Here is a 19,987-nt window from a genome sequence, read left to right on the forward strand (position 1 = left end):
CCAGGATCATGACCTGATCCGAAGGCAGAGCTTTTAACCCACTGAGCCACCCAGGTGCCCTTGATGATGTTTTGATTGAAGTTTCTCTTCAGGGTTTTTGTTTTGTTTTTTTGTTTTGTTTTGTTTTAAATTGCACTGCTTCGAAGGAGGATCTATTTTTTGTTTTTATTTTCCAGTGCTTTGGCTATTTTCATGTCGCTGTTATCCTGTGCTCTCCCAGCATTTACAGGGAAGCAGAGGCCAAGTTGCGCAGCACAGTGTGCTGACTTTTCACTTAGTGCAAGGGCCCACCAGATATTGAACGGTGTGAACTTGGGTCTCCAAGTTCAAATTCTTAATTCCTCAGGTGCTGCTGTTATGTCTAGATAAAGGAGGGTACAGGCACTGAGGGCTCACTACCTTCTAAACAAATTTGAAAAGGTTAGAGCTGATAAAGATTACATTACGTTATGGTCACATCCTAGTGAATTAGTGTCTTTGGAGTGTTTATTTAATTACTAGCCTGCTGTCACAAGGAATATTTCAGTTTGGGTCCTGGGTATAATTATTCCATTCAAAATCATGAGCCAAATAAATAAAGCTTATATTTTAGACATTGCCACTCTTAAAAAAAATTTGGGGGGGAGGTCACAAAATAGTATTTTCATCAGTTTGACTAAACTGACTGGGTAAAAAAACATCTTGAAAAAGAAGTAGGTTCTCACTTGTTTCGTAAAGACCTATACGGCTTTCTGTTATGAAGGTGCTTCAACTCAAGGATAAGACATTGTTCATTTGACTACCAGTTGCAGTTACTATACATGTTTAGAGACAGAGCCAAGTAATTTTAACAATTAACTTGTGTTAGAGATAGAGAAATGATAATTTTACATATTTTATATGTGTCAAATTTCTTTAAAGAAGCCCTTTTAGGGGCACCTGGGTGGTTCAGTCAGTTAAGTGTCTGCCTTCAGCTCAGGTTGTGATCCCAGAATCCTGGGATCGAACCCCATGTCAGGCTACCTCATTGGTGGGGAAGCCTGCTTCTCTCTCACTCTCCCTGCTGGTGCACTCTGACTCGTGCTCTCTCTCTATCGAAATAAATAAATAAAATCTTAGGGGGAAAAAAACCCTTTTAGTTTTTTTGTTTTTTTTTTAGTGCTGGACCGATCATTTTATACCATTAAACTGTGATTGTGCTGCATTTATAAACGGAGAGAGATAGGAGACTTGACCTGGTCATAATAATCTCCATCACCTTCTTGTTTAACGCTCCTGCCAAAAGATGGTAGCTACTCTACTTCCTCAAAGGACAGTCTGTTATTATGGTCACAGAATTTAGCAATTCCAAGTATCAAAAATACTCATTTCTTTTTCTTGAGGAGACTCTTAATTGCAAAGAATTTATTCAGATATTTTGAAGGGTTTTAAAGCTAGTTGCTAAAACCTGATATTAATATGAATTTATTATAGATATCCTAGTAAGCATTCTCTAGATTTGAGTTTTTATAAATTCTAATGTATAGAATCTAATAATTAGAATTTATATATGAATGGCCTAGGAATTTTTAAGCTCCAAAGACTGTATTTTTGATTTAGATCCTTCAGACATGACGTGAGAGGGAATGCCCGAGCCATGATGAAGTTGATGAACAGTGCTGACATTGCAAAGCATTCTTTGTCAACCTTGGGAAGTGCCAATTGTTTCCTTGACTCACTGTATGAAGGTCAAGATTTTGACTGCAACGTGTCCAGGTAAAACTGAAATTCAAAAAACCTAAAAGATTCCAAAGACTTTTTTTTAGGTGTAATTTTCTCACTTAGGGCTTTTTGTTTGTTTGTTTGTTTGAGATTTATTAGCCATTGTAAAGGGAGAGCTTTCTTGTCTTTATTCCAAGGTCGAGTTCTTGTTAGACTAAGTAACTGCTCCAAAACTACTGACCTCAATTGTGATTGCTTGCCCTGTTACCGACAGCTACGAAGAACAGTGTGTGAAAAAGGAATCCTAGATCTTTGAAAGAAAGACTTGTTGTTGGTTAAGTTTATGTGAGCTGCACGTGTTTCAACGGTACTTAGTCAAACTAAATACAGAGAATCCAAAGGGAGGACATTGCCCTATCATTTTGCCTTGCATATTATTAACGCTAATAATAGCTACCAGTGGTTTGCTGTTTAAACCTCCCAACAACCTAACAGGTGACTTGGAAACGTAATAATAATTTTCAGAATTACAGTATTATTTTTAGGATTCTACTGACTATATTTGGTTAAATTTAGTCTTCATTTGGTCCTTATAGTTTAGCTTCCTTATTTCCAGGGCTTTCCTGAAGACTCTAGCTCTGTGTCCCCAATACAACATACACTAGCCACCTATGGCTATTTAAATTGTAATTAATTAGAAATAGATAACATAAAAAATTCAGTTCCTCAGCACTAGCCACAGTTCAAGTGCTCAATAGTCTCAGAAGCCTGATGGCTCACAGAAAATTCTATTAGCACTGCTAGCTCTTTTAAGAGAGATTTCAAACTATGACCCAAAAGATTGAAAGGTGTTAATTTGAAATCTCTTTGTGGGCAGAGTGTTGTGTATTTTTTCTGTTTCTAGAATTCCTAACTTAATGGTGAGTATGTCCAAGTACTCAGTATATGCTTGCGTATTATTGCTTGGTTATCAGGAATGAAATATAATTTGTAATTTTTCATTAAGGAAATTTTGTCTTTATCACAAAGAGTTCAACTATAAAGTATGTATAGATAGTACAAATAATTTTAAAAATCAGTCATCTGCATTTAAGTTTAGTGTGAAGTTAGGGAATACATTTTTCATAATCATAGATCTTAAAATTATGTGTTAGCATTTAGTTCTCAGAGTAAGAGAACTAAACATGTACAGCATAGTCTCAGATTATAAAGAAAAAATGATGAGAAATAATTTTTGAAACCGTTAATGTATAAAAATAGCGAAAGCTTCCAAATGGAGTTTGAATTTGAGTCTATGGCTTTGCTGGAAATATCATACACTGAGTATTTATTTTTAGGTTTTTTGAAAGCTTTTACAAGTAAGCCATGAGTAGGAATCTTCTGAATTTGACATTGAATGTCTTCATACATTTGTAGGTGAATAACTTAGGTGTCCTCTCCCCACCATGGTATTACACTGTTAGGTGTTTAATATCTTGTTCTGATCATAAACCTATCTTTAAGAGAACCATTATACTAGGTTTGGGCATTACTCTTCACAAGAAAAATTGTCTTAATTGTACTAAGCCTTTTCTCTATGTCTTTTTCTATGTGTGTCCAGAGCAAGATTTGAACTTCTCTGTTCTCCACTTTTTAATAAATGTATAGAAGCAATCAGAGGACTCTTAGAACAAACTGGATTTACAGCAGATGATATCAACAAGGTAATACTTCTATATATTTTATTTTAGGAGTAGTATCAGTCTTGGAATTCAGCCCCTTGAATTGAAATAATATTTTTATTAATTTAAATATTTTCTGAGATTGTGTTAAAGAATAAGGAAAATTGAATTTTTTAATACTGGCTCCAGTTTCCTAGCAAAAAAGAATAGTTTCTTTCCAGTATACTTTTTGAGATGTGAACAAAAGCTGATGGATGCTTACATGTTTACTATGTGCAAAGCACTGTAGAATACTGTAAGTATTTTATATGAATTAACCCATTGAATACTCACCAACAGCTCTATGAGGCAGGTGCTTTTATCTATCCCCATTTTATGAGTGTACACACGAAGGTACAGAAAAATGAGTAATTTCCTGGGAATTGTGTGGTTAGCAGTAGAGGCAGGATTTAACTCCCTGTAGGTCCCGAATCTGCTCTTAACGGGTACACCATTCTGCTTGTCTTTGTTCATGTAGCAAAGTATTTTGAGACTTTTCAAGAATATTCAAATTATTAATGTTTTCCTTTTTTCCCCCCAAGATTATTTCTACTCCTTTAAACTGTATATTTTTTTTCATTGCTACAATAATAATAAGTAGTCATGAAAGAAAATTCAGGAAAAACCAAAAGGCAAGCACTTTACAAAATACAAATCAGTATTTTGTAACATTTCTAACTGATCCAATCTGTACATATAATTTTGAATTGTATTTTTTATATAATATTATAACCAGTTCCTTTCCTCATATTACTGTATAATGTTCTTAAACACAATTTAAAATACATTCTTAGTGTCCTAGGAAAGGAAAGCCACCACAGATTATTTCATTCTGTTGTGTTCTATTGGGGACACTAAGTTGGGTTTCTCTCTCTACTAAACAGTGAAGCCCATCTTTGGACATCAGTTTTTACCATATTTGGGATGGTTTCCCATTGTAGAATTATTGATTTGAAGAGTATAAATAGTATTAGACTATTTTTACCTTCAATTACTTTTTTCTTTTTTTAAGATTTAATTTATTTATTTGACAGAGACAGTGAGAGAGGGAACACAAGAAGTGGGATGGAAGAGGGAGAACCAGGCTTCTGCTGAACAGGGAGCCCAATGTGGGGCTCAATCCCAGGACCCTCAGATCATGCCCTGACTCAAAGACAGACACTTAATATCTGAGCCACCCAGACGCCCCCTCTTCAATTCCTTTCTAAAAGAGTCACACTAATACTATATCAGCAATACCTAAAGATATGCATTTTACCTTGCCAACTCTGAGTCTTATCATTCAAAGATAAATTTTCCATTAAATTGTTAAAAATTGATATTTTTGAATTTTATTGGTAGAGGATTAGCTCTTAAATATTTATTTAATCTTGTATTTCCTTCTGTGTAACTAATTATTTCATATTCTTTGACTAATGATTTACATCTTAGTATTTAAAAATTTTTTTTTGTATAGATGTTTTACATAATCAGTATGTTAACTGTAATTTATAGCATTCTTCTAAGGCATGTAGTTTACTGTTTAGTTTTGGTCCTCTCAGGAAAGGGGAGGGTACTTGACATACAGAAATTTCCTTTATTTATTTAAATCTATTGGTCTGTCACTCTGATTTCTTCAGCTGCTTCTAAGTTTATAAATTCCATCTCTGTTCAGATGTATGACAGACATTTAATGCTGTTTTCTTTTAAATTATCTATGGTTTGAAAGTTCTTATATTTTAACTATTTTGGTGTACACTATACAGTGGAAATTGGGGAATTTTTGTTTTTGGGTGGTTTTCTTTGCAGGTTTGTTCAAAAAGTTTTGTTTTTTGTTTTCTGAGTTTTTTTGAACATGTATAATATGCCAGGCTTTGTGCTCAGTGCTTGAGGGCTGGGGGTGGATCATGGAGAATGAGATACGGTATAATGGTAGCGAGGCTGTGGTGGGAAGTGAATGGCTTTGGAGACAGACCCACCTGAACTGGAAGGCTCATGGCCAGTAGTTCCAGAGTAGACTTAATTCCAAATCACTTAATTTCCTGAGCCTTCTCTAACTCTTCTTATTAGGAGGGTGAAAATACTTACCTTGTAAGTGAGTATGATAACTTATTCTACACGGTTCTTAGTTATAAGGATGAAGTGAAATGTCATGTGTGGCACAAGTAAGTTCTCTTCCTTCATTAACTGGTCATAGAGCCCTGACATTTAGATATCACAAGTGGTAAAATTCTCAGTTGCTTGAATTTAGGTCAAATATATTCTTAGGATTAAGAATGTTGTTAAAGATTCACTCCCCAGATATTTCTAAAGTATAGACTTTTGAGAACTTAAAAACAGAGTCGTCTTTGTAGTTTGTTGACCTTCTTACAGTAACAAGCCCCAGATCTCAGTGGTTTTCTCCAGCAGACTATCTTTTCTCATTTTTCATGTGCGCTGCTGAAGGTGGCTGTAGGCCTGTTGGCTCTGGCTCTCTTCTCCCTGCTTCCCCTTTTAGGGCCCAGGCTAAAGGAGCAGCTCTCTGGGACATGTGTTTCTTGTGGCAGAGGGGAAAGGAGGAGAGAGCTTGCAAGAACATGCGTGGCTTTAAAAAGCTTCTGCCTTGATACGATGTGCTTCAGTGCATGTACACGCCATTGGCCAAAACTAGACACAGGGCCAGGCCTGACAGTGGGGCCGGGGAGTCTGCTGAATCTCAGAGAGGCACAATCGGGCCAGTGGCCATGGGTGGGGATGTGTAATCCTCTTGCAGGGAAGGAGGAGGGAATAACTGGACTTTTACTTGCCTTAAAACGTTTAATCCACGCAACAGCACCGTGAGGTATGCACCATGATCTCCATCTTCAGGTGAGGAAACGAAGAGGTTTCCAAAGAAGGGAAGCGCATTAGCGGGGGAGCTGGGGCTGGCGCTTGGGCAGTCTTGCCTCCGCAAGCCAGGCTCTCTCTTCATCATGGCTGTGCTCACTGCCTTTCTCACCTTAACATCTGGACTTGTTTTTTTCCAGAAAAATCCTCTGATCTCTTGCTCAAGACGGACACGTCTGGTTTCTGGCCTTCAGAGAGCAGGAGCGTCACCATTCCTATTCCTTAATATGCGCACTTGCCCTTACTCCCCCTGCTTTCAGCACCATGCCTGCTCTTGCCGGTGCTGTAGTGTCGCGCCCACATCCCATAACTGGTCCAGACCTCCAGCCCTGAGTGAGAGAAGGTGCTGGTAGCCCCCTGTCTGGGTGAGGGGAGGGCTTTGGGGAGTCCAGTCACTCCTTGTATCCTGTCAGTCACCCTGCTTTCATGTCTCTGCTTTAGCCTCCCTTCTGTGGGCCTTGATGCTTCTAAGGCCTGGGCCACACTGGGATTCTGTACGTCAGACCGCCTTGCTTCCTCCTTGGTTATCTCCGACTTCATCTGCTTTAAGACAGTTACCTCTCTTTCCCAACTTCCAGAATTGTTGAAATCTCAAACTCAGGATCTCATTCCCATTTATTTTGCCCTAGTGCACTTATGTCTTAAATTTCTTTACTGTCATTTTAGTGGGCTTTTGGAAGAACACATAGATAAGTTGATGTGATTAATCCCTCCATTTTAACCAAGCTTCCAGGCTCTACAGCTGCAATTTTAATAGCTGCATGGTATTTGATTGTATTGACATACCATAATTAATAAAACCAATTCTTTATTTTAGTTGGAGAAATTATTTTGGTTTTATAAAAAGAAGTCTTTGAAGCTTTATGAACATCCTAAACTTCCTTAGAATAAAATTTAGGAGTAAATCCCAAATTTTAAAACTTTTAATATTAACTATTAAGTAATTATTAATATTTATTGCCATATTGCTCACCAGAAAACAATTTACTTTCTGAATAGGTATTATTCAGGTAATCATTATTAGCATAGCAATTTAAAAAAATTCTCTTTATTTATACTTCTTTTTCAAGAGAGCTTTAGAATTATTTTTCAGCTTCCTATATAAAATCCTATTATAATTTTGTTAGTTTCATTAAGACTGTAGAATAATTTGGGATGGTGTAGGAACTTTACAGTATATTGTTTTCCTGACCAAGAAGTTGGTATCTCTCTGTTCAGATATTCTCTAGTACTTTCAGTTATATGTTTTCTTAGTAGTTACATTAAATTATTGCTATATTTGCTATCAGATTTATGGCTATTGTGAATGAGATGTTATTTATACTTTTATTTTCCAGTTTGTTTCCACTGATCAATGGAATACTTACTGGATTTTGCTTATTTATCTAATATGTTGCCACTTTTTAAAAAGATTTTATTTATTTATCTGACAGAGAGCATGAGCAGGGTGAGGGGCAGAGAGAGGGAGAAGCAGACTCCATGCCAACCAGGGAGCCTGATGCAGGGCTCAAACCCAACACCCTGGGACCCTGGGTTAAGGCAGACACTTGACCAACTGGGCCACCCAGGCACCCCTATATTTTTGCCATTTCATGAATTCTTGCTATTAATAAGTTTTCATGGAGTCTTCTGAATTTCCTAGAAATGCATTCAAATTAATTTACTCATCAATCCACAACTCATTACTGAGCACGCCCATTCTGTGTAAGTAGGTTCTAGGCACTTGGGATACAACACTAAATGTAATGAAGTCTTTGTCTTCATAGAACTTACATTCTAGTAGAAATATTCAGGTAATGTATAAAGGAACATACAAAGAAAATAATGCCCAGTTAAGATAACTGTTATAAAGAACAATGAAGCAGGATAGGGCATAGCTAGTGACCAAGGGTGATTTTTCAGATAAGAGACCCATAGAAGGAGATGGCTTTTGATGAGACCTGAATGAAGTGGCGGAACCAGCTGTGTGCCTATCTGCCAGTTTCCCAGACATAGGGAACAGCAATGTGCCAGAAGCTTGTTGTGTGAGGGGCAGCAGTGAGGGTAGTGGGTGGAACTGAGTGGACCAGGGAGAGAGTGGTAAGGGAGCTAGGGACTGAATCAGAACACAGCATGGATGCCTCTGGCTGCAGGGGCAGGAGGACAGTGTGGCTGGATGTGAGTCCACATTTTAGGAGAGAGTTCTGAGCTGGAGATCTACCTTCGCCAGTGCCTTTGTGCCGCTTAGAGCTGTGCCTGCGTGAAATAGAGCCACAACAGAGAAGAGACCTCCGGACAGGATCCAGGGCCTCTGGACATTCACATACCACAAGGGGATGTAGCATGGGATTTAGGACTAGCTAGTGAGGAGCCATGAAAACCAGGAGACCAGTAAAATTGTCCACATTAGAGAGGGAAAGATCACCTGCCCTGTGCCGCTAGAGGCCCAGCAGGTGAGGCCCGAGGACTGACCACTGAGCTTACCTGGTTGGTGTTAGTGGAGTAATGGAGAGAAACACGCTACTGGAGTGAGTTAAATATAAATAGTACAAAGAACTCTCTTGAGAAGTTTTGCTGTAAGAGCAGTGGGAAAATGGAGTGGTAGTTAAGGCGGGCTGTGAGTTCTGGGAGATGGTTATATGTGAGTGGTGATACTTCTCTCTCAAATATGTATCCCTCCCTTTTTTATATATATTCGGTTGTGTTGGTCAGAACTTTGTTCTTTTTTCTCTTTTTTAGAGGAATATTTTATTAGCCTTTTAACAAAAAATGTGATTACTGTAATTGGGAAGAAATAGTTCGGGCGCCTGGGTGGTTCAGTCAGCTAAGCATCTACCTTTGTCTCAGGTCATGATTCCAGGGTTCTAGGATCGAGTCCCACATTGCATTGAGCAGGGAGCACTCTGCCTGCTTCTCTCTGCTTGTGCTTGCTCTAACAAGTAAATGAATAGAATCTTGAGGAAAAAAAAGAAAGAAAGAAATAGATTTTCTTTCTCATATTGAGCATTCTCTTTTTCCTAACATTTCCTGTATTAATACGAAATAGGTGGTGAGTCTTTACAAATGTATTTTTTGGACACCTCCAAGGCAGGCTTATGGTTTCCTTTATATTTGTCTTTAAGTTGTGTGATAAATTATTGATACTTTCCTAATGTGGAACAGTATTCCTGAGATAGATCTCACTTCGTTATAAAGAATTATTCTTTTAGTATATTAATTTTCTGTGATAATTTATTATTTTCACCTTATTTATGCTTAGCGGGAAAGAGTAAATGGTCTGTTTCGGGGTTCTCTACCTTAACCCGAAAAAAGTAACCCGTTTTGATATCAGATACTTTAAAGGAGAATGGTTCTGCTTTTTGGTTTCATTGGTCTAAGAAGTGCCTTAGAGGGACCCTGAGTGACTCAATTAAATGTCTGCCTTTGGCTCAGGTCATGATCTCAGGGTCCTGGGATCGAGCCCCATGTCTGGCTCCCTGCCCATTGGGTAGTCTCCTCCCTCTTCCTCTCCCATTGCCTTCTCCCCTGCTCTTTTCTCTTTCTCTGTCTCAAATAAATAAATAAAATCTTTAAAAAGAATGATAGAAGTGCCTTAGCTACTGGCCTCCCAGCTCATTCTCTCTTCCCCACATGATGACTTGTCTGTGGCACCTCCTGAACCATTGTTTATCAGTAGGGCCTCAAGGCTTCTGTCTAGGGACAGGGTGAGGAGTGTGGGTGAGTCTCAAGCATTGTTCAGATAAGAAGCATATTATAAGGTAGTGGCACGGCTTGGTCCTTTTCTCATCTTTCTTGCTCCTACCTCCCTTCTTTTTGAGTCCAGCAGCATGACCTGCTCCTTCCTTAATGGTCTACCTTGTCCGAGGTTGTAATTTCATAAGCAGAGGCTACTTCTCTCTTTGTCTTTAAAAACAAAAACAAAAACAAAAACAAACAAAAAAAAACTCCTGAGACACACTCAAAGAAATAAGAACATTATTCCTTTTTTGTCTCAAATGCTTGAACTTAGATGACAAAAGTACCACAATATATCTGATTCATTTATTCAGAATAATACCTTCTAAACCAAAACTTCCAGTACTTTAACTCTACTTTATTTCACGGTAATGTAATCATACACAGTGTTCCTTGGAAAGAGATTAATATTACCTTCCTTTTCTTCATAGCTGGAGGCACCATGTGGGAGAGGTTACACGCTCTAGCAGTTAGTTGTAGGGGACAGCCGTGAATGTGAATGAAGTTGTCAGGTATAGGAAAACACAGCTGCCAGAAAATACCCATCTGAACTCAATATAAAAATGCAAATTCCTGAGGTTACATTTTAAATTCCAGCTTGAAAAAAATAGCAAATTGAAAAATAGAAATATTGAGTAATTAATGTTTCTTTCACAGCTAATTTCTCCAGATTTGGAACCTGAAACCCCTTTTCGTCTGTTCCACCATGTCAGTGTCCGATCTTACATTTTGGGTTATGTTTGGTATAGAATTCAGCCTTAAATCCTTTAGACTGGCACCTGGGTGGCTCAGTCAGTTAAGCATCTGCCTTCAGCTCAGGTCATGATCCCAGGGTTCTGGGATCAAGCCCCGAGTTGGTCTCCCGGCTCAGAAGGTCTGCTTCTCCCTCTGCCCCTCCCCTGCTTATGCTTGCTCTCTCTCTTTCTCAAATAAATAAATAAAATCTTAAAAAAATTTTTTTTAAAACCCTTTAACTAGAAGTAATATTTTGGGTTTTTTTGTTTTTTTTTGTTTTTTTTTGTTTTTTTTTTCATTTTCATCATGAAAAGTATCCACTCACAAAATTTCTGTAGGGGTGCCTGGATGGCTTGGTCGGTTAAGCATCTGACTTTGGCTCAGGACATGATTTCAGTGTCCTGGGATTAAGCCCTTGCTCAGCAGGGATCTACTTGTCCCTCCCTTTCCCTGCCCCCTGCTGCTCCCCCAAATTGTGCACATGTGCATTCTCTGTGTGTGTGTGTGTGTGCGTGTGTGTGTGTGTGTCAAATAAATAAGATCTTTAAAAAAATATGTTTCTTTAACCAAGGACGGAACCTTTTATGGTGGTTTTTAAATATATATTCAGTATAACTCCTCCTAAGATACATGTAGAATTCTAAAGTGAGCATTTAACCATATAATGTGGGAATGTGATTTTGGGTATGATTTACATATCTATAAATTAAGTTCAGCATAAGAAAGTGTGCCAGATCCCCTTGTCAAGTAGAGACTTAATCTACTGAGCCACCTAGGCACCCCATATATACCACATCTTCTTTATCCATTCATCTGTTGATGGACATCTAGGTTCTTTCCATAGTTTTGACATTGCTGCTATAACATTTCGTGGGCATGTGCCCCTTCAGATCCCTACATTTGTATCTTTTATTTTTGATTAAAAAAAATTTTTTTTTTTTGTTTTTAGGCTAATTCTTTATTTTATTTATTTAAAAAAATGTTTAATTTCTTTAATTTTTTAAATTAACATATAAATGTAGTATTTGCCCCAGAGCTACAGGTCTATGAATCGTCAGGCTTACACACTTCACAGCACTCACCATAGCACATACCCTTCCCAGGGTCCATAACTCAGCCACACTATCCCTAGCCTCCACGCCCCAGCAACCCTCAGTTTATTTCATGAGATTAAGAGTCTTTTATGGTTTGTCTCCCTCCCAATCCCAATTTGTTTCATTTTTTCCTTCCCTAGCCCCCATGATTCCCCACCCTGTCTCTCAAGTTCCTCGTATCAGAGAGCTCATATGATAATTGTCTTTCTCTGATTGACTTCTTTTGCTCAGCACAATACCCTCTAGTTTCATCCATGTCACTGCAAATGGCAAGATTTTGTTTCTTTTGATGGCTGCATAGTATTCTGGTGTGTGTGTGTGTGTGTGTGTGTGTGCGTGTGTGTTTGTGTGCATATATATATATATGCATTTGTGCATATAGTTTCCTTTTCCTTTGCTAAGCTTGACAGATTTTTTTGTTTGTTTTTTATTTTTTGGCTCTAATTCCTGCCACTACTACCCCCAAAAAACTTAAGATTTTTTTTAAGTCTTTTTTTTTCTTTTCTAACTGATTTATTTCTGATTTTCTCCTTATTTCTTCCAGTCTTTCCAGGACACTTTCGTTATTTTTCTAAATCCTTATATTGAATGCCAATTTATTTTTTCATTTTTTTCTGTAGTAAAAAAATTAACTACAGTTTCATTTCTTAATAGTTTTGGTTTTATTCAGTAAGCTTTGATAGATTTTATTATTTTCTGTATTTTTAGAATAATCTGTAATATATTTTTCCTTTTTTGTTGTTTAGATTCATGTTTTTAATACCCAGGTAGGTAAGATGGTTTGATTTTTTTTTTTTAACAGCAGTTTTATGAAATTACTGTGAAAGTTATATCTGAAAATCCTTTAGTATGTTATTTATGTTTAGTATGTTATTTAGTAAGTTATTTATGTTCAATATATGTATATCCTATTAAATTTTATTCATTCATTTATTTATTTATTTATTTTTAAAGATTTTATTTATTTATTTGACAGACAGAGATGACAAGTAGGCAGAGAGGCAGGCAGAGAGAGAGAGAGGAGGAAGTAGGCTCCCCGCTGAGCAGAGAGCCCGATGTGGGGCTCAATCCCAGGACCCTGAGATCGTGACCTGAGCTGAAGGCAGAGGCTTTAACCCACTGAGCCACCCAGGCGCCCCTATTCTATTAAATTTTAAATCACAAAAGAAATCTTATAGTACAGACTAGATCTTTAAAGAATTTATTTAAATTAAAACTTGGTTACTGTCAGCATTAATGGTAACACATTGTTATTTTTTTCACTTTTTTAAATGAAAATTCCAAAAGCCAAGACTTTTTAGTTTTTTGTTTTGTTGGGGTTTTTTGCATAGCATCACTTAATTGCTTCTTGATAAAGCTTTGTGATGTTGACTGTGAGAAATTTGAGGGACGTATTCTACATTCTTATCCTCATGGTATTTACATGGGATCATAAAATTGTAAAATCTTTTTATTTTATTTATTTATTTGAGAGAGAGACAGTGAGAAAAAGCATGAGTGAGGAGAAGGTCAGAGGGAGAAGCAGACTCCCCATGGAGCTGGGCGCCTGATGCGGTATTCGATCCCGGGACTCCGGGATCATGACCTGAGCCGAAGGCAGTCGTCCAACCAGCTGAGCCACCCAGGCGTCCCGGGATCGTAAAATTTTAGAGAAGATTTTTATTTTACTTACCTCCAAAACAGACATTTAGGGAGGTCTTAGGGAACTTTGCCAGGGCAAACCTGCTTTTCCTTTTTTCTTTTTCACTCAGCTGATGTTCCTCATGCCCTCACCTGAAGATCAGTACGATATTACTCCTCATTTCACACCTAATGTTAGAGAGGCCTGGTTTTCATCAGTTGGTCATTTTCTCTAACACATTGAGCTTTGAGAATATCCATAAAAAGACTGTGAAATAAGAAGTGAATATTGGGGGCACCTGGGTGGCTCAGTGGGTTAAAGCCTCTGCCTTCAGCTCAGGTCACGATCTCAGGGTCCTGGGATCGAGCCCCACATCGGGCTCTCTGCTCAGCGGGGAGCCTGCTTCCTCCTCTCTCTCTGCCTGCCTCTCTGCCTGTGATCTCTATAAATCTCTGTGATCTCTGTGATCTGTGTAAAAATAAGTAAATAAAATCTTTAAAAAAAAAAAGAAGTGATTATTGATGGTTTCCCTTCTTGGGCTACCTATTTATTCAATATCCTATGTACCTATGGAGATGTAAGTGCTAAATGTATAAATGAAGAAATTCAGGTCTTTATAAAGGAGCAGTTTTATTCCACTTTATTGAATTATAATTGACAAATAAAATTGTAAAGTATTTATAGTTACAGGTAGGATTAGATACACGTATACATTGTGATAGGGTTCCCACCATGGAGTTAATTAACACATCTGTCACCCTGTATTTTTACCTTTTTGGGTCAGAGGTGAAAACACTTAAGCTTGCTTTCTTAGCAAATCTCAATTGCACAGTACAATATTATCAACTATAATCACCATGTTATATATATAATGGATCCTCAGATCTTATTCACGTACAACTGAAATTTTTTACCGTTTTATCAACCTCTCCCTATTTCCCTCACCACGTAGCTCCAGCCACTTTTCTACCTTCTGTTTCTATGAGTTTGACATTTTTTCTTTTTTTAGATTCCACATATAAGTGACACTATGCCATATTTGTCTTTCTCTGTCTAGCTTATTTCACCTTGCATAATGCCTTCAAGATTTATGCATGTTGTGGCAAATGACAGGATTTCTTTCTTTTTTAAGACTGAATAATATTGCATTGTGTCTATATGCATATGCCACATCTTCATCCATTCATCCATCCCCAGACACTTAGGATATTTTCATATGTTGGGTATTGTGAATAATGCTATAATGAACATGAGCATACACATACCTCTTTGAGATAGTGACTTCATTTCTTTTGAATATATACTCAGAAATGGGATTGCTGGATCATATGGCAATTCTGTTTTTAATGTCTTGACGAATTTCCGTACTGTTTTCCATAGTGGCTCTATTATTTCACATTCCCAGCAGTGTACAAGGGTTCCCTTTCGTCTATATTTTTGCCAATATGTGTTCTCTTTTGTGTTTTTGATGAGAGCCACCCTAACAAGGGTGAGGTGACATCTCATTGTGGTTTTGATTTGCATTTGCCTTATGATGAGTGATGTTGAGCATCTTTGCATGTGTCTGTTAGCCACCTGTATATCTTCTTCAGAAAAATGTCTATTTAAGTCCTTTACCCACTTTTTAATTAGGTTGCTCGGTTTTTTTGCTTTTGAGTTTATGACTTCCTTGTATATTTTGCATATTAACCCCTTTTCAGATATGTAGTTTGCAAATATTTTTCCCCTTTTCCAGGTTGCCTTTCCACTTTGGTGATGGTTTCCTTTGTTGTTCAGTAGCTTTTTAGTTTACTGTTATTTATCTTTGGTTTTATTGTTTTTGCTTTGGGTGTCAAATGCAAAAAAATTCACTACTAAGACTAATAATGTCCAGGAGCTTACCCCCTGTTTTGTTCTAGGAGTTTTATAATTTTGGGTCTTAATTCAAGTCTTCAGTTTGAATTAATTTGTGTATATGGTATAACATAATGATACAGTTTTATTCTTTTGCCTGTGGATATCCACTTTCACCCACACCACTTACTAAGGAGATTGTCCTTATATGATCTCAGGGTCATGTTGTATATTCTTAGTTCCTTCATTGAAAGTTAATTGACCATTTAAGCATGGGTTTTTTCTGGGCTCTCCGTTCTGTTGATCTGTGTGTCTGCTTCTGTGCCAGTACCATTCTGTTCTGATTACTATAGCTTTGTAATACGTTTTGAAATCGGGAAGCATGATGCTCCAACTTTGTTCTTTCTAATGATTGCTTTGGCTGTTTGGGTCTTTTGTGGTTCAATATAGATTTTAGGATTGTCTTTCCTGTTTCTGTGAGAAATGCTATTGGAATTTTGATAGGATTGCATTGAATCTCTAGATCACTTTGGGTAGTATGGGCGTTTTAACAAAATTAATTTTTTCATTCCATGAACATGGAATATCTTTCAACTTACTCATGTCTTCTTCAATTTCTTTCATGAATATCTTTATAGTTTTTAGTGTATAAATCATTCACTTCCTTGGTTAAATTTATTCCTAAGTCTTTTATTCTTTTTTTGCTGTTGTGAATAGGATTGTCTTCTTAATTTCTCTTTCCAATAATTTGTTGTTAGGGTACAAAAAATAATTTTTGATTAGCATAAACTTACTCTAACCATTTTGCTAATTTTTGGTTTTATAGTTCATGTGCTCCTTTATTCCTTCTTCCTTTGTGATTTGTTGATTTTTTTTGCATAGTAATGTGCTTTGATATCTTTCTTTTTATCTTTTGTTGTATCTATTATTGGTTTTTGCTTTATGGTTACCATGAAGCTTATATAAAACATCTTATAATAGCCTATTTGAAACCGATACAGCTTAACTTCGAACACATACCAAAGCTCTACATTTTTACACTCCTCTTTTTCACATTTTGTTTTTGATGTCATAATTTATGTCTTTTGTTTTGTGTATCCATTAATTATTGTACTTATCATCATTTTAATGTTTTTTTTCTTTTAGCCTTTATGCTAGAGTGCTCACCCCCACTATTACAATATTAGAGTATTCTGAATTTAACTACAGTTGACTTGTGAACAACACAGGTTGAATTGCACAGATCTGCTCATAAATGGATTTTTTCTTCAATAAATACAGTAAAGTACTTTAAATGGATTTTCTTTTCTTCATGGTTTTCTTGACATTTTATTCTCTAGCTTACTTTATTGTAAGAATACAGTATATATTACATATAACATATAAAATATGTGTTTATTGACTGTTATTGATAAGGCTTCTGGTCAACAGTAGGCTATTAATAGCTAAGTTTTGGGGTAGTCAGACATTATACATGGATTTTCAACTATGCAGGGAATAAGTGTCCTTGACCTTTGAATTATTCAAGGGTCAACTGTATATATTTACCTTTACCAGTGAGTTTTACAGTTTCATATGTTTTCAAGTTACTAATTAGCATCCTTGAAGAACTCCATTGAACATTGCTCAGTCTGGTAAACTCCATCAGCTTTCATTGGTGTGTAAAACACATCTCTCCATCAGTTCTGCAGGATAGCTTTGAGTAGAGTATTCTTGGCTGACAGGTTTTTTCTTTCAGCAGTTAGGATAGCTCACATCTAGTTTGTAAGATTTCTGTTGGAATATCTGCTTATCATCTTACGAGAGGGTCACTTGTATGTAACAAGTTGCATTTCTCTTGCTGTCTTTGAGATTCTGTCTTTAACTCTTGATGCTTTTTTTTTTTTTTAAGAGGGGAGCAGGTGGGTGGGCATAGGGAAAGGGAGAGAATTTTTTTTTTAAAGATTTTATTTATTTATTTGACAGACAAGAGATCACATGTAGGCAGAGAGGCAGGCAGAGAGAGAGAAAAGGAAGCAGGCTCCCCGCTGAGCAGAGAGCCCGATGTGGGGCTTGATCCCAGGACTCTGGGATCATGACCTGAGCTGAAGGCAGAGGCTTTAACCCACTGAGCCACCCAGGTGCCCTGAGAGAGAGCATCTTAAGTAGGCTCCATGCCCAGCCGTGAGGCTGATGCTGGGCTCAGTCTCATGATCCTGAGATCATGACCTGAGCTGAAATCGAGAGGGATGCTTAACCAACTGATCCACCCATGTGACCGACCCATTAACACTATAATTACAATGTTTCTCAGTGTAGGTCCCTTTATACATCTTACTTGGTAATTTGGGGACTTACTGGATCTGGATATCTGTTTGTTTCCCCGGGTTAGGTAACTTTTAACCATTATTTCTTTTAATATGCATTCTGCCCCTTTTTTTCTCTTCTCTTTCTGGGACTTATATAGTATGTGCATTAGTATACTTACTACTGTCCCATAAGTTCCTTAAGCCATCTTAATTCTTTTTCATTCTTTTTTCTTTTTACTCCTATCTTTAGATGAATTCCTCTGTCCTGTCCTGAGATTATGAATCCTTTCTTTTCCTTCATGAAATGTGCTGTTTAACCTCTCTACTGAATTTTTCAGTTCAGTTATTATATTCTTCAGTTCTGTGATTTGGGTTGTTGTTGTTTTTTTTTTTTTTTATATTTTCTATACCTCTGTTGAGATTCTCTTTATTCACACATTACTCTGCTGACTCCAGCAAGCAGCCTTATTGTTATAAACTGTACTGGGAAAATCACTTACCTTTGTCTCATTAAGATCAGTTTTTGAGAAGTTATTTTGTTTGGAATATATATGTTGACTCTCCATGTTGGTTTCTGTGCATTACATATAACTACCACATCTTCCAGTCTTGACACACTGGTCTTACATAAGAAATTAACTTTATCAATCACCCCAGCCCCAAGCTTCTGGTTGCCTCTCAAATCTGTATGCCTAAGCTGCCATCTTTGTTCTTAGTGGCTCTCAGTAGCTGAGAGTGTGCCAAGACCATCAGTGTCCCAAAGAGGAGGATTGAAGAAACAAGCTGATTGGAAGCCAGACTCTCAGGTAGCAGCTGGGAAAGTATGCAGTCAAATCTCCTCCAGGGATAAACTGGGAGATGGGCATTTTTGCCTGGCTCCCTCCCTGCTGAGCCCAGGTATATAGGTATATAGCCACTGGGCAGGGGGTGCTCCTTAACCATTTAAAAACTGCCTCATTGTTATAGTCCTGTGGAACTCATGAATGCCAGTACTTTTAACTATCAGAGCTAGGTGATTTGGAGCCCCAGTCCCTCAGGTGGCAGCCGTAAAAGCTGGGCACTTGTGTGGATAAGCTAGTAAAGGAGTAGTTTTATATGAAATTCTTCAGAGACAAGATATTTAGCTAGATGGACCAAGAGCTTAAAATGTAGTTTTGTAAAACATCTTTTTCCTCAGGAAATTGAGTGTTCTTCCATGGTGAAGATAAAAATCTGTGGCATAGTTTTCACATAGTGAGATTGCTTATATTTGTCATAAAAATGCCATAAGATGTATGTAAACATTTCTTTTAGAAGTGTTGGAATAGTATAAAGTATTAATATATTTCCTATTCAGATGCCTGTTTATGGTTAAGCTGCATATGCCCAGTATTAATCATAAGCCACATTGTTCGTGTATTGTATTTTCTACCGCGTGGTAAGATCTCTTCATTTTAAATTTTGTTTTTATGAGTAAAGAATATGTTAAATACTTAAAATGTGTTAAATATATATATTTTATATATATGGTAAGTACAACATAAAATAATGTTACAATAGGGCTTCTTGTATTTTATCATTACATGGGTAAAGATGGCCGAACTTTTAATACTTGATTTTGAGAAACAGCCATTGTTCTAAAAGTAAAAAACTGAAAATTATTTTTATTTTCTAGGTTGTCCTTTGTGGAGGGTCTTCTCGAATGCCAAGGCTACAACAACTGATTAAAGATCTCTTCCCAACGGTTGAGCTTCTGAATTCTATCCCTCCTGATGAGGTCATCCCTATTGGTGCAGCTATTGAAGCAGGGATTCTTATTGGGAAAGAAAACCTTTTAGTGGAAGACTCACTTAAGATAGAGTGTTCAGCCAAAGATATTTTAGTTAAGGTAGGTTTAGCTTTTCTTTACTTTTCCATAAAAGTAGCATAAACTTATTGTCAAGTTTTTTTTTTTAAGTTGTTTTTTTTTTTTATTTGACAGAGAGAGATCACAAGTAGGTAGAGAGGCAGGCAGAGAGAGAGAGGAGGAAGCAGGCTCCCTGCTGAGCAGGGAGCCCGATGTGGGACTCGATCCCAGGACCCTGAGATCATGACCTGAGCCGAAGGCAGCGGCTTAACCCACTGAGCCACCCAGGCGCCCTTGTCATAAGTTTTTATACATACCATGGTTTTACAACGAAAATTTGTATATTGGTAAAAATTTTAAATTGAGATTTATAATTTTGCGTTTAATGAGTCTCTTGTTTTCTTTCAGTTAATATTTATCTAACATATTAATTTCTTATAATTTTAATCATAAGGGCACCTGGGTGGCTCAGTCGTTAGGCACATGCTTAGGTCATGATCGTAGGATCAGGCTCCCTGCTCAGTGGGAAGCCTCATTTTCCCTCTCCCACTCCCCTTGATTGTGTTCCCTCTCTCACTGTGTCTCTCTCTGTCAAAGAAATGAATAAAATCTTTAAAAAAAAATTTTTTTTAATCATAAGCTTCAAATACAGA

At 37.1% G+C, this 19,987-nt stretch overlaps 1 protein-coding gene across 3 annotated transcripts in view; it reads left to right on the top strand.

Moving 5' to 3' along the window:
- The window catches only part of HSPA14 (heat shock protein family A (Hsp70) member 14), a gene marked incomplete at its 5' end in the record, with an annotated part of 39,229 nt that overhangs the window by 13,963 nt on the left and 5,279 nt on the right, over positions 1–19,987 (top strand). For all 3 annotated transcript variants that reach the window (XR_014313975.1, XM_082739589.1, XM_082739590.1), the window contains 3 exons: positions 1,579–1,734; positions 3,281–3,383; positions 19,164–19,376. Coding sequence is in view for 2 of the 3 variants with exons in the window: in XM_082739589.1 (XP_082595715.1) it covers positions 1,579–1,734; positions 3,281–3,383; positions 19,164–19,376 (472 nt within the window). The remainder of the gene's footprint in view (positions 1–1,578; positions 1,735–3,280; positions 3,384–19,163; positions 19,377–19,987) is intronic.

The sequence above is a fragment of the Mustela nivalis genome (genome assembly GCF_964662115.1).
Source record: "Mustela nivalis genome assembly, chromosome: 7".
Lineage (NCBI taxonomy): Eukaryota > Metazoa > Chordata > Mammalia > Carnivora > Mustelidae > Mustela > Mustela nivalis.